Source organism: Corapipo altera, unplaced genomic scaffold, assembly GCF_003945725.1.
Source record: "Corapipo altera isolate COAL_440 unplaced genomic scaffold, ASM394572v1 175, whole genome shotgun sequence".
Taxonomy (NCBI): Eukaryota; Metazoa; Chordata; class Aves; order Passeriformes; family Pipridae; genus Corapipo; species Corapipo altera.
This window is the reverse complement of record NW_020884942.1, coordinates 2,665,392-2,686,131: the sequence shown is the minus strand read 5'-3', so window position 1 is coordinate 2,686,131 and position 20,740 is coordinate 2,665,392. Positions and strand designations below refer to the sequence as shown.

The 20,740-nt window shown below is 47.3% G+C and overlaps 2 protein-coding genes across 2 annotated transcripts in view; one reads left to right on the top strand and one right to left on the bottom strand.

Annotated features, from left to right (window-relative positions):
- Positions 1–2,305: 2,305 nt before the first annotated feature.
- The window catches only part of YEATS2 (YEATS domain containing 2), a 68,510-nt gene continuing 50,075 nt past the window's right edge, over positions 2,306–20,740 (bottom strand). The window contains exon 30 of the mRNA XM_027661996.1: positions 2,306–2,373. Within this exon, the coding sequence (XP_027517797.1) occupies positions 2,343–2,373 (31 nt within the window). The 3' untranslated portion in view covers positions 2,306–2,342. The remainder of the gene's footprint in view (positions 2,374–20,740) is intronic.
- MAP6D1 (MAP6 domain containing 1) lies at positions 4,253–20,250 on the top strand. The gene is made up of 3 exons (XM_027662001.1): positions 4,253–4,762; positions 15,374–15,491; positions 18,135–20,250. The coding sequence occupies exons 1-3, from the start codon at positions 4,269–4,271 to the stop codon at positions 18,210–18,212; spliced, it is 690 nt and encodes a 229-aa protein (XP_027517802.1). The 5' UTR covers positions 4,253–4,268; the 3' UTR covers positions 18,213–20,250.

Sequence of the window (20,740 nt, the reverse complement as noted above, 5' to 3'; positions counted from 1 at the left end):
CCATGATCCCTGAGATCAGCAACACCATAACCAGAAGTAACTACTAAAGTAAACCTGAGGGTAGTACCGTGACTAATGTTCCTATTTTACAAATAAAAACTTGATTTGGGGTATGCTGCTGCTCCATGCCTGTCCTGCAAGGATAATACTGAACCCCTTGCAAAAGGCTACAGAATCTTCACAAATAAAAACTGGTGGGTTCAAGCCCTTCTCCCTGTAATCAGAGCTAGTCATTCCAGATGGACTGACCTGCCAAAGAACATGCTGCATTTGTAAGAAGCAGCTTGTAGGTTTTTTACTTTGCCTTGCAGAAAATACATTTCCTGTGGGGATAAAGAATACTTAATGCTAAGTGGTATCAGTTTTAATAAGTGATGGAGTAAAAAATTGCTTTAAATTCCCTTATTGTCACAGGCCAGTGCTTGTCCAATTTTTTTTCTCCCTTGGAAAAATGAGACATTTGAGGATTTGTTACTCTATGTGCCTGTCAACTTAAACACTTTAAAAAATGAAGGTGCAGGAGTACCTGATGCTCCTTTGCTCTGCTCCAGAAATTTTCTGACTTTCATTTCTAATCTGTCACATCCCCCTTTCCTACTTTGTTTTGTGATCCTCAGGCCTAGTATGCCCGTTTTCAGGGCTTCAGCCACAGTGCAGCCCTGCCTGCCGCAGAGAGAGGGCAGCCTGACACACAGCGAGTGCACTGCTCAGCACAGCCAGGGAGGGGCCAGCAGCGTCAGAAGATGCCACTGAACGGGCTCATCCCACGGGAGCATTTAATGCCAAAGAAGCTCAAAAGCCATAGCTCACAGTAGTTCACAGGTTGGGTTTATCTATCTATTGTTGTCTTTGCCCACTTCCTTTTATTTTTACCCCCTTTTTCTTCCTTGCGTTACCTCTTGTCCGTTCAACAATTTATCTAGTCCCTTCAACAATTAGGTATTTGCTGAGAGTTTCTCAGAGATCCTAGCTGAAAGCAGGAAGTAATATTGCGGGAAATACAGTGTGTAAGCCCTGAAGGACATTATCTTTTACAAGTCTAGAAAGATAAGCCGAAGTTGCTGTTAAGTTCTTCAGCACAGCAGCCAGTACCTCAGAGAAGTCGTGCCCCTGTATCGCCTACAGAGAATGAAGAGACTTGTGGTACACCCCCCAAGGCAGTGTGGTGTTGCTGCACCCTTTCAGCTTGCAGAAAGGGACATAAAGCACCTGAAAAACCATCCTGGAACCACCACAGAGGTTTGGAAGTCACCAGCTTTTCAGCTGGTGGCTGTGTCTTGAGGGTCTCATGCCTAACCCCTAACCTTAGGTTTAAGAGCATTCACCCTTCAACAACCTGTTCAATGTATGAATCTTCCTCCGTTATAGAAACCCTAGAGGTGCGTAACATATGTAAGGCTGTACAAAAATCTTCATATGGCTGTGCAGTTGTTTGCACCTGAGCCTTTATGCAGCATTGTCTGGCAAAGGCAAACTGTCTTCTCTGGTCCAAAATTACCTTAAAACTGCAATAGGAAAGTCAACTCTTAAGTCAGTCAGACAAGGAATCATGACAGCTCACTAGAATAAATAAGATACCTTTCTGGCAAGCAAATACCCTTCTTGCAAAATCTGGCATCAGCATGTCAGTATCTCAGTATTTAGTCACACGTTTGAACGACAAATTAGAAGAATGAAAAAAAAAACCCAAACTAAACCCCCAACCCTAGAAAAAAAAAAACAACAACAAAAAGAACCAACCACATGGAAAGATTTTCAAAGAGATTATTGTGAATAAAAATACAATGTGGTGATTATGCAGACAGTTGGCAGAGACAACAGCTAGTGTTTGTGTAGGAAAACAGCAATAAGTATAAAGTCATGGTTAGTCATGTAGAGACACAATCCTTCACCTTTTTTCAGTGGCTTTAAAGTCTGCTTTGGTCTTGCCAAGTTTAAGGAATATTTTATTTCAGTGATCTGCCCTGTTTGGAGTTTCATTTTAGTATTAAAACTAACTGTTAGAATTTTCAGCCCCCATTCCTGGCAGCAAGAGCTGTTTTGCTTTCTGATTTGATGGGTTTTCTTTGTCTTACTGTTGCAGTATTCCTCCCCCCCCCCCCCCCCCCCCCCAGCTTTTAATCATGACAAATCTTCTAAATGCAGGCAACTTTTTAATCTCATCCAGCATCTTCTGGTTTTCCTGTCTGTGTTAGCCTTTGTGCCAATTTCATCCTACAAGCTGTGATGAGCAGCTGCTCCAAGCACTCCCTGGTGCTGTAGGTGGACTCTGAGACATGCGTTGCCAGAGCTGAATTCAGTACTAGGAAGTGGCAGGCACAGGATGAGCAGAGACATCCGATTTATTCTCTCATGTATTTTGCGAAGTCAGGCCTAGGAACAAGGATCAGAGCATCATTTGTACTGTGCCACAGATAACATGATAAAGCAGATATTCTGCTTTCTCCCATGGCTGTAAAGTCTATTTCTCTTTACCAGATATGATTTGTTTTCAAAATTACAATGTAGAACAGAGCAGTTCTAAAAAAACAAGAGCAGCAGAAAATTAAGAAATGTCTCCCTGCATATTCCTAAAAGTAAAATTATGTTTGTGGCTTTTTCAGACAACAAATTAAACACAGCATCCAATGGCCTAAATGGTTTTGTGACAAGAGTTCTGTGTGGGACCAAAATGTTTTTACCTGAAATTTCCGAGTCTCCTTGCCCCAACGAACTTGTGAGGGCGAGGGGGTGGTGATGAAATCAAAGCTGCTAATAGCATTGACAACTGCCAAAACAGGTATTTGGGACAACAGGGTCATCTGCAAAGGAATTGCTTCTTATCCTTTGTTGACTGTGTTTTAGAGAGAGACCAAACACTCAAGGAGAGGTTCTGCCCCAGCCCATACCCACATTTCTACCCTTTCTCCCTGCCAGAAGCAAGTGCAAATCTGAACTGAGGTGCTAATACACTACAGATACAGTACTGCTCAGCTGAAACAAAGCAGTAGATCTTAACCTTCTCAAGTTCCACTGCATAATTATTTTCTTAATAACGCTTCGTAGAATAGAATGTTTGGGTTGGGTTGGAAGGGACCTTAAAGACAGTCTAGTTCCAACACCCCTACAATGGGCAGGGAACCTTCCACTAGACCAGGTTGCTCAAAGCCGCATCCAACGCTGAATGTTTCCAGGGATGGAACAGCCATAGATCTTCTGGGCAACCTGTTGCCAGTGCCTCACCACCCTCACAGGGAAGAATGTCTTGATATCTAATCTAATCTTCCAGTTTAAAGCCATTACACCTATCTTATCAGATAATCACCCGTAACTAGAGTAGATGATTTTCTAACAGGAGGGATCTCAGTTTATCTGCATTCTTCACTTCTAAAGCCTTATATTTCATAGTTTGATGACTCTCTGGGAGATTCAGCTTCCTCTGTAATAACACACTGAATGGGAAATTGTGGAGGAGCATTATGGCCCGTAGCCACTTATTACATAAGACATAAAATTTCAAAAGCCCAGCTTATCCCCGATGTAATTCCGTCAGTTTCACTGTTTTGTGCCAGGACTGTTTGGTTTTGAACCTGAATGTACAAAAGGAAAGCTGTAATTTGCAGTCTCTGGCAAACAGTAAAGGACGTGGGCTCTGTATTAGGATACATAATAGATGCTTGGATTTTGGTCAATAGGAGGTATTTTAAAAGTGAAGTGGTTAAACTGTTAATGTAAATGGAGGGAGGGAGATTAAGAGAGGTGCGGTTTTGCACGCAGCTATTGGAAACTAACACTGCAAGGCTGCTGTTTTTCATCCAGATCACTTATTTTTTAAACGCCGGGTTTCGTATACAAACGCTTTCTCTAATCATGAGTGGTGACGATTATACCCCTCGAGGGTATAACTGAGCAGCACCAACCATCTACAGCGGAGCAGCGCTCCTCGCCTGGCCGGTGCCCGTGACACAGAGCGCTCCCGGGCGCAGAGCGGCTCCCGAAGCAGCGGCACAGACAGCGGCACTCGGCGGCGCAGGGGCAGAGCGGGTCCCCCCGGGGGCGCGGGGTCCGGTCCCGGCCGCGTTCCCTCCCCCGCCGCTGCACGGGGCTCCCACCGGCAGCCGGGTCACGTGTGCGGGCCGTAATCCCGGCGAGGGGGTGTCGTTACCGGGGAAGGGGGCGGCGGGAGGAGGGGCTGCCGCCGATGAGGGCTGAAGCCGGGAGCGCGGCCGGTTGCGGGCGCCGGAGCCGCGGGCGTCGCTGCGGGCGAGGCGGGGGCTGCGGCCGCGGCCATGGCCTGGCCCTGCATCAGCCGGGTGTGCTGCCTGGCCCGCTTCTGGAGCCAGCTGGACAAGTCCGACCTCTCTGTGCCGCTCACCATCCACAACTACTCGGACATCGAGGAGCAGGAGGACGGGCTGCCCCAGCGCGGCGGGCCCCCCTCGCGGGGCAGCGCTCGCCCGCCTGCCCCGGCGCGCCGCCCGCGGGATTCCGCCGCCGGGAAGCCGAGCGGCCGCAGGAAGGGCCGGGCGGCCGCCGCCGGAGAGCCCTTCGCGGCGGAGACCCAGTACCGGCAGGACTTCAGAGCGTGGCCCCTCCCGAGGAGGGACGCCTTCCCCTGGGTCAGCGCCAGTAGCGGCGGCGGGAGGGACGGGGCCGCCCCCCAGCCCGCCCCGGGACGCGCCGCCTGCGCCCTGCCCGGCGGCGGCGGGAGAACGGCGATCGACGGCCCCGAGCAGCTCCGGCCGCGCTCGCAGGCGGACGGCGGCCACACCACCTCCTACAGGTAACCGGGCCCGGCGGCCGCCCCGAGCCGGGGCTGCTCCTGCCGCGGGCGGGGACGCTCCTCCGCAGCGCGGGGATGCCGGCGGGAGGAACCGCCACCGAGGGGAGGGGGACGGGGGCTGCCGCCTCGCCGGCGGCCTCAGCCTCTCGCCGAAGCCGCCTTTGCTTTTGGAAGTGCGGTCCTTTAAAGTGTCGCTTGTGCCTCGGGCAGGTGCCTGGCCCCGGCGGCCCCCATGCGTGCCGGGGCAGCGGAACCGTCCCCGGGCGCGCCGCCGCCCGGCCCGCGCTCGGGGAGAGGAGGAAGCACGCCGGGGGGATCCATGATTGCATCCCTGGCGCAGCAGCGCGCTACCCACCCGCTGCCGGGAGACTCGGCACCTCCGACAGCCAGAGCTGCCCGCCACCCGTCCGTGCCCAACAGCCGCACTGAGCTGCGTTCCCCGAATCCCTCGGTGCCATCATCGCTTTCCCTTTAAAACTCCTGGAATGCGACATTCATGGCGAGCCAAATTACAGCCTTAAAAGATCAGTCAGAGAAGAAGATATTTTCGAGATGTATCCCCTATGTCATCTAATGGGTGATGGAGAAAACTGTCACGAACCACCTGTCTCAGTCTTTAAAAATTACTAAGTGACTTATGTTATCGATGCCTTCCTTTCTCTCTCAACAGCATGACTGATTACAGATGCTTATTTCCTGAAACAAACAGTCAGGTGGGATGCACCTAAATTCAACTCTTGTTCTTACTGACTCTCCTCATGGGAGGAGAGGGGATTTCAGCTCCTACAAGGCTGCTGTTGAATATTGTATCAGTTTCATGCTGTTACCACATGCTTCCTCATAATGATGTTTGGCAGATTTTAATATACCTATGAGATATATTAATAGAGTAATTATTTTTATTCCAATAGATTCTCAAGTATTACCTATTATGACCTAGGAGACATTTCTCTTCATCACTGCAACTCATTAGATTATGTATCACAGTGGTTTTAAGACAAACTGGGAGCCCTGGGGGATATTGCTTATCCCACTCCTCCTCACACAGGCAGCTGTCCTGCTCCATGTGTGGTGAACATGCAGACTTAGGAAGGATAACTGCAGTGCTTGAATTTGTGTGCTATTTTCTCCTTTTCCACATGTCCCCGGACGATCACAGAGTGATTATTATTCTTAAGCCAAAACACACTTCAATTTGAAAGCAGCACAGGAATTACTTCAGAGAAACCTGCCTAGAACAAGACTAGCAAGGTTCACGTCTCAGAAACACATCCATCTCCACCATTTTGTTGAAGCTTCCCCCCGCTTCTTCAGCCTGACCCCAGAGGAAGGCTGCATTAGCCTGCATTAGAGCTGCAGCTGCCCTACAGCTGTTTGAATGCTCAGCAAAGTCACTTCTCAAACCTTCCTTCCCTCTGACTTCTCTGCTCTTACACAGGGCTCTCAGCTACTATTATCAAAGAACAAGAAGTTTACAGATCACACGACAAATTACTGGCTGGGACAACATACCAACATGGAAATCAAATCAAGTTTTACAAAAAGTAAGACTTCAAGTTATTTAAGGAACTCCTCACTGCTGAAAGGAGGAGGAGTGCAGGACAAGGATGGAGGCACGAGCCAGGGCAGCCACACCAGAACAAAGTTCTCTTGTAAAACCTTTAAGCTGTTTGAATACACAGTACACAACTGATACAGATGGGACTATGTAAATCAGGCCATTTTTGCCTTATTCCAGTAATTCCCATGGTTTCTTTGGATTATCACCTAGAACAACATTGCATTTAAGAAGTCCCTGTACCACTGAGCACACAGGAGTCACAACAAGCAGCAGGAGAAAAGTTCACAATAGCTTCACAGGCTGCAAGATTCTACTTTCATTTATATTTGTCTCTGTTTTTTAAAGAAAGACTAAGCAGGTACTTGGCAGAGTTATTCATTTTCAGTTACACCTGGGGCACTTGGTTTGTATTTGGTAGCTTCAGTCATGGCAAAGCCCCAGGAGCAGTGCCACAGTCTGAATTGGGAAGGGGTGATCACAGTACCCCCACCTTTGGTGAGCTGAGCACTCACAACCACAAGGACATTTCCACTAACACCATTACAGTTCAGTCCTCTCTTATTTTATTTTCCAAAGGCAGCATTGCAGTCTGCAAACACTTATCTTCAGGTAGTAGCTGAACAGCACCATTAAGGATTGATTTTCTTCATCTTCCTCTCTGACAAAGACTAGAAGGACCCTTCTTGTTCATTAAACTGTCCCTTGGTGGCCACACACAACTCTACTACGCTCTGGCCACAGGGACCTGCCCCATGTCTTGTAAGCTGCACCCACCCACAGGTGAGAAGGCAGAAGGAAAGTCAGATCACCTGTGGTAGAGGGAGAGTAGGGGGGTTTTCTCTAACTAGGGGCAGCTTTGTCCTGAGGAGAACGTTGGTGAGCCACATGATGTCTCACCATCATGTGGGAGGGTGGGAAAAGGGAGAGTGTCCTGCATAGACATGCAGGCAAGGACCTCTGCAGGTAGATGCTTATAGAGGAGCAAAGGTATGGAAAACATACACATTTTTGATAAGATGCTCATTTTCTTGCTAGGGAGAACCTTGGGGAGATTCCTCCTTTTCTGCTGTTGCAGGAGTATCAGCCCATCCCTATAGCCCAGGCCTGAGGACTGGGCTCTCTGTGTGGGGAGCTGTGTCCACCCTCGCAAGAAATGGGTGATTTGAGTCCTTTGTGCTCCGGGTGCTTCAGCAGCTCTGTGCCCAGCCAGGTCAGGCACACACCACGAGGCTCTTCCTGGCAGGATCTGCTCCTGCAGTGTGGACACTGCTGGTCAGCAGCCTCCAGCTGTACTGTGTGACTCTGTCAGGTCTCAGCAGCTGGCTGGGCTTGTTTAGTGTGAAAAGAGAGGGCAAGGCAGGGCATTGAACAGGACATGCAGAAAAGTTGGCGTTGATACATGGTCCACTCCATGCTTTTAATGGCAGTAGTGGTTTTCTTGCTTGACTCTGTAAGATGTTGAGGTTTTCTTTTTTTAGGTTCTGTGGTTTTTTTGTTTTGTTGTGTTTTTTTTTTAATGCGGGAATTTTGACCGCATGGTTCTACAACGGCCTATTGTGTTTATTTCTGTGAAGCACCCAAGGGTAGTGGTGAGTCCCCTGTAATGTGCAGCACCATTTGATGTGCTTTTGTGCATAAGTGCTCTGCTCCTGTGAGACTTCATTCTGCATGCTGCTTCTGTGAGACTTCATTCTGCATGCTGCTTTTAGTTCAGAAGGAAACTCAGCTGTGTACAAAACTGTCTGTACATGGTTAAGCCAGTCACCCTGACCTGGCATTTCCCAGCACAAAACAAACCCATGGGATCAATATCCAAGACCGAGGGCATCTTTCTATGGCCAGGATAAAGGGTAGGGGGTAGTGGAAGAATACCTGTACCGCTGAGGAAGCAAAGACTTTTGATTTTGAAATAATAACTCTGAATAAAAGGTGGAAGGACAGCACAGCTGCTTGGCCTACAAACTATTACCCTATGTCCCCAGATCTTTGGGGCAGCTTCCTGATCCCTCCAGTCCCTGGATTTTGGCTGGAGTTCTGCAGGGGCTGAATGAAGTCAAATCCCAAGGGGCTGCATGGTGGGTGCTCAGGCACACAGGCCGAGGCAGATCGATACAAGCTGCACTTGAAAGGCTAAAATGGGATGTGCTCCAACTATGAAAAGATCCCAGGGACTGCTGCAGAGGGTTGCAGTAGATTATACCTTACTGACGCTGGAAGAGGCAGAAGAAAGTGCTGAGTGGCCCCTCTGCACCTTCCCAAATGTTTGTCCTTTCGCATCACGGAAGTGACTTCTCCCTTCAGCAGTAAGTTGCAGGTGCTGTGTACTTTTGGCTTGCACACAATTAATTGTAGTACTAGGTCTTGATTGCATTTAGCAGACATTCTAGAAATAGAGAAGTGCTTTACTTAGCTCTCTTAATGAGGATGAGAGAAGCTGGTGCTGTCAGCAGGTATCTGCAGCTGGCTCTGTTCTCTGGATGTAATTTTCTTACCTTGTTACAAGGCAACAGGGATAAGGCACGACCTCCCTACCAGGGCCGGTATTGCTGGGAGGAGAACCCTCTTCAGTGCTCAGCTACACTATAGGTCGCTTCAGAGTAAAGTTTTCCCTTTAGTAACCTGCCAGCTTTTGGAAAGTACTTCAAATGTGTAAAGGAAAATGTTGCACCAGAGTTGCGAGGGATTGTTTTGCCTGTTCTTCCCCCACCCATTGGCTTTGCTTGTATTGGCACTCAGGGAACTGGGAGGATGACTGCAAATTTCTGCACACGTGCACAGTGCCTGATCTCTGCAGTTGGGGTTTCCACAGGACAGGTATTCTGAGCAGGCAGGAGAGTCAAGAGCACCCAACTTGTTCACAGGTGGGAGGCACAGCAGTAAAGCAGACCAAACTGGGCCCCACAGATCAAGCAATTTTGTTCTGATGAGAAGAAACCTCATAAAGAGCTGGGGTAATTAGGGGGAAAGGTGTCTGATGTGCCATTGCTAATGATTTTTTGGAACAGTGGGGTGGAAGATGCCCCAGCAAACTGAATTCCCACCTTCTTGCATGAGGACTCAACATGTGCCATTCACTGTGACTGTGGAACAGACATCACCCCACACTGCAGAACGAAGGGGAATGATGCTTTCCCCATAGCTATGGATGCAGTCACAGAACATCTTACTTGGCTGCCTCTCCTATTCATTTGCCTTCAAGTAGTGCTTGTGCAGAGAAACAAGGTGACCTGTGGTGACTGCTTCACAATGAAAAGCATCTTATTTCAGCTGTGCAGAAAACAAAGAAAATACCTGCGCTTGTGTTCCGTAATATGGGATCAAAGTACACACCTGAGCCAGCAGGGTTAATAGTACTGCGTATGAGGAGCTCCATCCTTGATCCAGCAAGATCTTTAAATGCATGCTTATCCTCAATAATAACAGTAAAGCTTTTATAATCAAGGCTTACAGTTATCTTTACATTCTTAAGTGTCTTGCTGCTTGGGGAAATTAATACTGAAGCCCCTGATTTTTACGCTATTTAACAAGAAAGCTTACTTGGTGCAGGCATTGGGATGGAGCCAGAGGGGCTCACTGTGCACTGCATAACCTGGGTGGGAAGGGAGGGCTTGGACAGAGGCATGTGAGGGGAGAGCCAGGTGAGTTGGGAATAGAGGCTCAAGAGAGGGTGTCTGTTGTGCAAAGTATGCTGCAGAACTGAAATGGGGAAGATTCAAAGCTGTTGCATAAAGTAGGAGGAACTTCCTCCCCTCAATGTACCCTCAACCTTAGGTTAGAGAAAAAGGGGAAAGAATGAAAAGTGGGATAATTACAGAAGTCAAGACCCTCAGACCTCCCCACACCCCCCCATTCACACAGCTCCAATAAGAGGGAAGCAGCTGCCCGTCCTATCAGACCACTGTCAATACTCCTTCCTTAGGCATCTGTTTGTGAGCAGAGCAACCTCCTAAAGCTCACCCTAAGACAACAGTTTGAGGCTTAAGGTTTTGTTTGGTCCTTTCCGTCCAGTCTTTTGCTGTTGCTTCTTTCCTGTGAGTTATGAGCTGCCTGACCTTTCTGCAGGTGAGAGCTGAGACAGGATTCATCCAGGTGTCTTCTGCTTTCCTCCTCTATAATTCCTGTGTGCTGGTCTCTAGCTCTCTGCTATGTCTTTTCCCTACCCCTCTGTTTTTTAGCCTCCATCCGCCTTTTCTTTCCCCCACTTCTGTCCTCATGCTGGGCTCTTTGGCCTGGTAGGAGAATGGGCACAATCTGCTCCTGTGTCCAAGGACTGGAAGGGCCTCCAGCACCCCACCAGTGTCTGCCACAGCTCAGAGGAGAAGCAGTTTATTGGCTCAGTTATCCAGGAAGGCTTCTGACTTTGTCCGTCACACAGAGCTCTCATCACTGCAACCATGACTTGGAACATTTGCAATCCTCCATTTGCCAGAAGCTGCCACAGCATCCTCCCTGGCCTAGGGAGGTCTTTGCCAACAAGCAGACTCAGTCTGTCCTCTGGGAGAGCACCACTGGCCACACAGCTCTGCCTGGGCAAACCAGCTCCATGGCCCTGCCAGGAACCTGCAAGGAGCTGTGTCACAAACAGGGAGACATTTCACCCCACACCTTCTGCCCAAACCCCTTGCACACCAGTCTGGCTTCCCCAACAGACATCTGGAGTAGTGTGTACTTTGAGAAGAAAATAACAGAGACTCCCAAGCTGTGCACACAACTTTCCTCCTGAAGGGAAAGTTGGAGAAATGTTCATTGTGCTGTTCAGTTCTCACTGGCATATTGGGTATGAGAAGGAATAAGACACTGAAAGAATGAGCACAGACTAGCTCAGGCAGCGTAGCTTTGAGTTATGGTCAGCTATACAGAATGAGCCTTTTTCTCCATTTCTTAAATAAGAAATGGGATTGTAATGCAGTGGCTCAGAACTGCCATGGATAATTAATCACGGAAAGCAAGCTACGACATAAAGATGAAGTACTAAAATGACAACTGTGATGGCATTGGTGGTGTATGATCAGGCAAAGGAATAGTATCAATGCTGAAGATAAATCTATATGGAAACAGCAGCTCCGGCATTGCAAACAGCCTGGTCAGTGTTTCCATTTTCTGCCTTCCCATGCCCACCAGAAGAGTCCTCCATCTCTGTGAAGTTAGAAACATTTCTAGGTTAGATTTTTCACTAGGTCAGTGAAATAAAAGGGACTTTGCAGGCAGCTTTCTCTGCAGGGCCAGAAAACATTTGTGGAGCACATGAAATGGGAAGAGCTGAAGGCAGCAATTAGTCCCAGTCACTACATGGTTCGCAGCACCCAGCAGCTTGAGCTGCAGCAGCACCGTGTCTGGAAAGAACAGAAGGACCAATCCCAAGTCTGTCATTCCCAAAAAATGCCCTGAAGTTTGCAAGGCCACAGGGCAAATCATGGTGGGGCTTCCCCCCTGCCTGGGCTGTTAGCCGGTCTTGCTCCCTAGGGGAGGGAGATGGCACCCAGCCACCAGCTCTTGTCAAAGCTGGGCTTCATTGTAACCCCCTGGTAATTTAATAGTCCAGTGCTTTTTTTTGTTTCTAGCCTATACATTAGCTGTACTCTCATGGGGGTCAAACTGTCCCAGCAGGCCACTAGCTTCCCTCTCCACACTGCACAGATCCAAACCTTCCCCTCCAGACACATCCCCATACATTACAAAAAACATGCCTTTCCTTGGCCTCTGTTAACCAATTTTGAGAAAGAGCTAAGAAACAAATGACAAAGCATTGATTTATATGATGAAAGCAGTTCCACAAGGGGCAACCACCTGCAAAAAGCCGCTTCTTAATTCTTCCTAGAGTGAGTCGGAGGTACAGAAACAGCAGTACAGTAAAAGCAGCCCTTTCCTTTTGATCTATACTGTTTTAAATCTTGCATGCTACTCAGGAGGCCTTTTTCTTTCACAACCCCAGTGCTTTAGTACTTAGAAGTACCACTGGATCATTTCTATATATGGAGATCAAAAATCTCACCTCTAGGTTGTAATAGTGGAGGACAAAACAGAACCTAAAGAGAACCTGGACAGTAAGAGAGTAAGAGTTATGGCCTAGAGGCTACATTCCCTCGACTGCAGGTCCTTGCAGACCCAAAGTAACCTGACAACTGCTGCTGTCTAGGGACAGGGAGAGGAGGAGGGGTACAGCAGGAAGGATGAAGATGACCATGTCCAGCAGCAACAGACAGTCTTGCATGTTCATCCCCAGCAGCAGCTGGATGTCACATCACACAAGGGTACAAGGGAGAAGGAAGACAGTCGCTAATCTTGACATTTGACATCTTAAACTAAGCAACATTAAAAACAGGTCATTCCTCTTCCCCAGGCTTGGGAGTAGCTCATGCATTTCAACTCCACTCATGATTCCAAGACCAATTTCTAGTCAAGTCACCAAACTGGTATTTGGCTCGTGTTCCTTCTGACTCTTGGCTATACAGCTGGAGATGAGAGCCTGTATCCTGCAAGCTGAAGGGCAGAGCAGATTTAGTTAGCTGCACTTTCTGTATCAAAGGTTACAATATTAATTTCTTGTTTTAAGTACCCCAGCTCCCAGAGGAGATATATTGTCTATGTTGTGCCCAGCCCTTCTCTGTGGCTCAGAGTCCTGGGTTTACCCAGTGGGAAATCCTAAGCCCATATTGGAAATGCTGCTGTGGATATCTGCCCTCACATTTCTGATTCTGTGGCTGAAGGCAGAGCATTTCCTTAGTGCATGTAGGTGCCTCAAAAATAGTTTTGACTGTCCAGGGTGAGAGGAGAATGGTTTGGCTTTGAGCCAAAATGAGGATCCTGTGATCCAAAAGGGCTGTGTTTGGGGGTCTGCCAAATCAGCAAATGATCTGCTATAAAGCAGTGTGACAGAGCTGGCTGTACAGACAGGCAGCACAGTCATTCATTGGAAGCTGAGGACACACTCTATTGCAGCGAGGAGACCAGTCAGCATGAGGTTGAATGGTTAGGAATCAATGCCACCAGCATTCCTGAGGAAATTGGGCTTTATGTGGAGTGGCAGGTTCCAGTTCCTAGAAACTGCTGGGATGTAATTGATGGTTTTGTACCATTTTGCTGGTATTTTGCCCAGTAGCTCTGTGTCCTCCCTCTGGCTGTGCAGCAGAGCAGAGCTCAGATTGAACATTCACACACATCTGGGATTCCCTGCTGAAATCACTTGGGGCATCACTTGGCCAAAATCACCTTTCTGCAAAGGTGCTCCCAGCTCCAGGAGAGCTGCGTGGGCACTCACCTGCTGCCGGAGCAGGCCCGAACAGTAAGGTGCAGAGAAGGCAGAAGGTGGCTGCTCAGGACAGTGAGAGCAAACTGATTATAAACAAGATTTGCAATGGACATAGAGAGCCCTGACAGAGGCCTGGCTTTGCTTTCTGACAGCAGCTCTTCCATAGAGCAATACCCGTTACTGACTGAGTGGATTTAAGAACTCGCTCCACCCTCACTCAAGCTGACAATCTGCTGTCAGCCCCAGCAGCAGGTTCCTGCCCCTTTCCTTGTGCCTGCAGCTGTACTCATCCATCCTGGCAGGAGGCTGCTGCCAGCAGCTAACTTGGTCAAGAAAGAGATATTTCATTTTTTGGAATTAATTTTGTTAGCATGCTGGTTTCTCACTGGTTTAGATACAGTCCAGGGTTGTACCCTGTATCTACAAATCAGCAAAGAAATGAAGCAGCATTTTAAGGCTGAGTATTATTAGAAATAAAACATAAACCAGGCAGTGGTTATATCACTTTGGTGATATACTGAAAGGATCATGTCCAAACTACACATTCTAAAATAATACTACACACTCACGCACCTTAAAATAAGATTTTTAAAAGGGGAATTTGCATCTACTATCAAAATAGCAAATAGCATGCTTGGGAAAAAGGAAAAACAGAAAGGCTGTGATCAAAGCTAAACTGGACACATTAAAACACAGCCTGTTTCCCTAGCCTGGGCACTAAGGACTCAGTCTTACCCCTTGATCTTGTGTATAAGCAGATAGTAAAATGCAGATATTATTGAAGCATGCCAGGGTATGAACATAAAACTGTCACATCTCAGTTAGTCACCTCTCCCTTTGCTACAGAAACTGCCTGTTGGTTGCCAGAGATACGTACACAAACAGAGCAGACTCCTGTCTCCTGAGAGAAATGAGCCAGCTCAGCTGGCTGCTACTGCAGCATTCAGAGAGTCCTAATGGAGAGGCATCAGTGAGGCCTGTCTGTGACAAGGGGTACAGACAAGCAGGGAAAAGGCTGCAGAAGGGACCTGGCAGCCAAGCTGAGCCAGACCCTGCCGTGCTGTTCTTTGGTGCTCTCGAAACATGGTCTGCCCCTTTCTCAGTGCAGTCTCTGCACCCGTTTCTCTGATGGCACTTGGCTGACTAATCCTCGGAGCAGTGATGCCTTCTCAGACATCACCATGCAGATTTAAAGCACTTGCGCCCCCCGAAGGAAAATCATCTGCAGAAGCATCTGCCAGCTGAGATGGTGTCTCCCTTTGGATGCATTTCAGACTGGGCTGCCACAGCTGTGCAGCACAGCACACATTGGCAAACCTGGCTCCTACTGAGAGCCAGAACCAAGGAAGGGAACACCAGCACACTCTCTCCACATGGGAGGGCCAGGCACCAGACCAAAGGGTTTTACATAGTAAGTGGCCAATGAGCTAGACATGTTTTTCATTGTAAGTGGTCAATGGGCCTTCATGCAAAAGGTCTTTTTTGAATTTTTCTTATCCAGGAGGGAAGCAGCAAGCACTGTCAGGAGAGAGCACATTTTGCAGGAATAAAAGGAGAGTTAAGTCAGGCCAGCCAGTTAGCCCAGTCTGTGCCCTGTTGCACCTTTCATCATGGGCTTTGTGAGAGAGGCAGGCCTCTACACTCAGTACTTCTTTTATTCTCAGTATGCCTTAGACAAGTTCAATCTTAGGAACTGATTACAACCAGCCTTGCCTTCTGGCTTTGCAACCACTCTGAGCAGAAGCACCCAATGAATATATTGTGTTTTATGGATTCTTCTGTCTTGACAATCTCATTTCAGACAAGAGTATCGCCCATGGACTGGAGCCAAACCATCCAAGCCTATAAAGACAAAACAAGGCTTCATTATGCCAGAAGACCATTTTGTTCAAGAGACAAGCTACAAGGCAGACTTTAAGGTAATTAACAGTTTTTAAAAATCCTAAAGTCAATGAGAGTAAAGCCCAAAGTGTACACATCAGGAACTACTCATTTTTTAGCAGTGGTGTGTGTAGCCATGTCCTCACTGACCCCTCTTTCATCACTGCCCATTAAGTAATGTGGCCATCCCTTGTCTTCAGAGATATGTGCTAGACAATGTCATACTGTAACTGGTCATCATTCAACCCATAATTCAATCCCTCAACTGGATACCTTATGTACAAGGTGTGTGTGTGCCATCCTCTCTCTGTGTGTAAAGTGCAATCAACACCCTCTGCACACCCTTGGAGTGGTCAGTGTGCACCAGCACTAGGGCTGCAGTGTGAGATTCAGTCTCTGGTACCAACATCAACCATGAGCACAGGTGTTTGCATGGGAACCTTTGCAGATCCCTGCCTGGGGAACAGCACACACCCAGGCAGGACAAAACTCTCCCTGAGGGTGCCCCCACTACCAACACCAAGGAGGACACAGCTGTGGTGAGCAGCCAAGCTGCACAGCTCTTGGGCCTCTGAGACTTCCTTGGGATTTTCCTGTGAGTTTCTACAACCCTCTACACCAGTGAAGATAATTTTCTTGTTCATGAAATACATATTACTGAAAATCCCCCGAGGAAACATTCTCTCTGTACTCAGCATTTTCCCTAGCAGGGCCCCACACACTCCCCATCCCCACAAGGAAGGAAAGTGCCCACTGACAAGGCTCTGGTTTAGCTGCTTTTTGCATTAGACCACCAAGGAGAGCAGCACCTCACAGCCGACTGCAGAATTGGTTCAGAGGCTGCACTGAGTGATTCAGAAAGCAGAGATGGGGCCAGGGCTGAACTCCCCAGCCACAGTGTGCTGTGCTGTTAGAGGTAATAGCAGCTACTCCAGGGCCACACGTAAAAAGTAAATCTTTGCCTTGGAGGAGACAAGGAAGAAGTGTTTAATCAGCAGACAGTCAAGTGCCTCCTCCGCAGAGGATTGCCAGCACACTGCTGAGACAAGGCACACGATGGGTATATCCAGTTCTGCTGCAAGTGGGACAGTGACCTCAGGCAAAACAGAATTTGCAAACCTCACCAAAATTTCCTCCTTGCTCTAAATAGTCTGGGCTGCTTACCGAGGTGCAGCAATGAGGATAGAGGGTATTTAACCCTTAAACCTTGTATTTTGATGCTTGTGAATTTAATTTTTCATTTTGACCCTAGAGGGGTCAAAATACTGTGTCTTCCTATTTGGCAGATAGGATGCAAAGGAGAGGGTCCTAGATGAACCCCTTGGAGTCCCTATCCCAGTTCTCAAGGAAAGGAAAGGAAGACTGGAATCCCAGACACAAACACTTGCTGCCCAGGACACTGCAGTCTGGACCATGCAGCAAAGGTCTCATGTCCTGGAGCCCCAGGGTACAGCCTCTCTCACAGACTGCATGAGAAAAGTGTAGTCAGGAACAAAGATGGTGCCGAAGAGCCACCAGTTCAAAGAGAAGCCAGACTGTCTCTGGTTCACACTTGACCATTTGGACTTTCCCTCTGGCCTGAAAGCCCTGGCTTTGCCAGACATGCGAGAGTCAGGTTTACATTCTGTCCTGACAGCCTACACAGAGGAATGGCTCTCCCCAGCTGCTGAGCTGTGCACAGGCTGTTTGTGACATATCATTTGTTCCTCAGTGTGTCAGATGCATCCCCAGAGGAACGGAAAAATCAGAACAATGAAATAATAACAACCAGATCAATAGCTTTCCCTTTTCCCCTGTACTCTCTTTGCCTGTGGTCTTGCTCTTCTTTCTCTGCTTGGATGGTGCCCATCAGCATACCCAGCAGAGCTTTCCACCCTTTCATGTTTTATGGGCAGATTCACCCAGAGTCCTGGGCTGGATGCACATCTATGGCCACTGCTGTTTCAAAACCTTTGGGTTTTCAGCATTAAGGATGACAGAAGCATCCAGGTGTCCTTCATGCTTCAGTACAACCAAAACAGATACATATTGCATGTAATTATGACTCCACAGACACCAGAGAGAACAACAACTTATCTCTGCCTTTCCTTCCAACATCCTTATTTGAGTCCTTGAAGTTTCACAGCCTGGCATGGCCAGTTCACCTTTGGGTACTCCAGGTCTGTTCACATCAGACATAGATCATAGCCCCATAAAGCATTACAATGGAACATTTTGATGAAGCCCAGATGGCATTCTCCAAAAGGTTAAGGACCAGACACACACCACTGTAATTCCTCTCACTTAAAGTCCAGCACCAGGCCAGCAGTGAATTTGTTGTGATGTTTGTAGAGTATTTGCCAGCAGGGCTTTGTGAAGAGGCAGCTCTTCATCTTGCAGAAGCTGGCTCCAGCCAAGGCCTGCCCAGCCATGGTTATCCCCATCACACCACACACCTCCAGGTCCAAGGGCTGGGTTACAACTACGTCCCTCCTCATTGGCACAGCATCGCACCTGCCCTCGAGTCACCCTGCACGCCAAGGCCAGTCTCACCAATGCCCAGCCAAGAGATAACACTTGTTGGGTAGTGGCACGTTACAGGGAGAGCAGATAGATCCTCACAGCACTCCAGATCTCTCGGACTCTCTAGACAGTTGTACTCTGTGTCACACTAACATTTCTCTCTCCCCTCACCCCACTAGATCCCAGAGGTGAAGACCAGGTTCTCCCCCAACCCTTCTGCTGTTTTCCAAGCGCCATCGCGGATCCTCAACGTTTGAACCCGGACCCTCCTCGCTCCCAGGCAGCTTAAACGCAGCGTTTCTGTTAAGATGTATCACTATGCAATTTTCACGAGGAGTGTTAAGATCAAAGAACCGGTGTTATCAACAGCAGCTCCAGTGATTAATGATATGCACACACACTTTCTGTTAACACAACAAACTGCAAAGCGCTTGGTTTAGAACTGGCAAAACACCCTGCGAGGAGTGACCTAGTTTTTCACAGGAGCAGGTTCATTACTATGCCAGCTGGCATCACATTAGGAGATTGACTTTGGGCAGCAAAGGTAGGATTGCAGGCAATGTCCCTATGCATTGCTACACAGGGTAGGAGGGAAAACAATCACAACGGGACAGATAATTAAAACTCAAACCAGTTTTATTTAGCAACACCCTCTAAGTAGGCCAGAGAAAGACCAGGGAGTAGTCTGGCCCTTTCTTGAGGGGTTTTGGAAGTAGGACCTCAAATGGCATCACCAGAAAGCACAGCTTCACAGGGCTGGTCTGAACTTCCAGGGTTGTTTTAGAAGCTGGAGGAAGCCAATGTCATTAAACTCTAAAATAAATCTGGCACAGGCAGTGTTTTGGGGCTTTCCAGTTGGAAGGCTGGATATTTCCAAAACTGAAGGGCTGATGCAGGAGCCAGAGGGGGCTGAACTCCAAGAGACAGCCCTGATAGCAGGCTGGTTTGTAGAGAAGTACATGGACACAGCCAGGCACCCACCAGGCTCCTCCAGAGGATCTAAGATACTTATGTAATTTGTACAGTTGTTCAGGTGAGTGTAAATATTGTACATGGATTTTACCTAAAGCAATTTGTGATCCTTTAATGAAAAGGACATGCTTACACTTTTAATAAATGTTAACTCTTTGCATATGCAAGGTGGAAAATATTGCCTTGAAATTCCTAAATTATTGCCTGTATATTGGTAATGCTAATGCTAGGAACAACCACAAGCGAATGTTACTTAGAAACTCTTCTTAAAGAAAAATGTAATGTAGAATGTAAGCCATCTGTCATTTCTGAGATAGGCCATTTCAAGTGTCATTGTTCTGAAGCTGATTTTTTTAGACTGCTGCGCATTTAACTTTTGCTGAGTTACACGTGTTTTAAGAAACCATTTTTTTAGCCTTTGTTCATCAAGACTTTACAATTTCTATTAATAAGTTATGCAATATAATTAGTCTATTGCTTATTTAATGGTTTTACTAATTATTTTGGGAAAAAAATTTAAAAAACTTTATGTGTTTGCAACACGTGTGTTGTCTAGAATGAAGGGAAACTATCCTCAGACTTGAACAGGGATCAGATATTCATTCAACTGTAATGAAACAGACTTTAACACAGGAGCATTTTTTCTTAAACTTCCTTCTAGCTGAAGCCTAAGGCAAATTTAATGAACGTGGGGATTCTGCAAACATGTATGCATTGCTGATAACTCCCATAAGAACAATTCTTGAACTGTTGGCATGTGGACTGTACTTGGAATACATGCAGACAGCATCTTCTCACTGCATTGTGTGAGAATTTAATGGTGCCATCTCTGTTCGCTGTAGCAGGACTGAACACAACCACCAGAATATGGAACACCTGCAGTAAGCTGTGTTTGGGTGGGAACAAACACAGGATGGCACTTCCCACACTCATCCTTGGACCCATAGGAACCTGCAGTAATCCCAGTGCTTGCCAAAATAATATTTCAGGAGATTAATTTTTCAGGAGATTAATTTGAAACATTCAAACTGTACTAAAAGTTTTGCATGTTAGATGTTTCTAAGAATTTGATCTGCTTGTTTAATCTCTTTATAATGTTTTTAACAGTTTTGTTCAAATAATTTAAGTTCGTTTCAATCCTGGACTTTATTAACAGCAAGAAAAAAAAAGAAAAAAAAAGGAGAAATTGTCTATTCTCTCTTCTTAATTCACTGTATTTCTTAAAACAAAAACAACCCAGGTTTAAAGAAACCGGTAATATAATAAGCTTGTATTTTATCAAATGGACTGGATTTAATTTAATAAATTAAAATGTATTTTGTCTATTGGTTCTTTCCCAAATTTTTTTTGTTGTAAAGCATAACCCTCAGATAAGTCAACTTTGCAGGACAATTTATCACTGCACGTCTGTGTCACACACCTGCAGGAGCAGGACAGCAGAGCACAGCAGACACCAAGCAAGGTGTTGGGGCGATGCATTCCGAGCCATCAGCAGCCAATTCCTTACTCCTGGAGCTTGCCTCAGGCACAGCCCCCAGCAAGAACAGCTTCTAAGGCACACTTCAAGCTGCAGCCACTGCTGATCCGAAAGCACAGCTGCTTTCCAAAGGAAGCTGTTGCTCTGCAGAATCCATAGTCACTTATGGGACTTTTCCCAGACCTTTTCAAAGGGACAGCAAACTATTCAGCAAGCAATCCATCACCGTGAAGGGGAAAAGGGGATGAACCAATGACACTAATTTGCTACATTCCCTATGAAATGCACAGAGGGTAGATCAACTCTGATGCAGGTGCCACGCTCTCAGGATCCCTT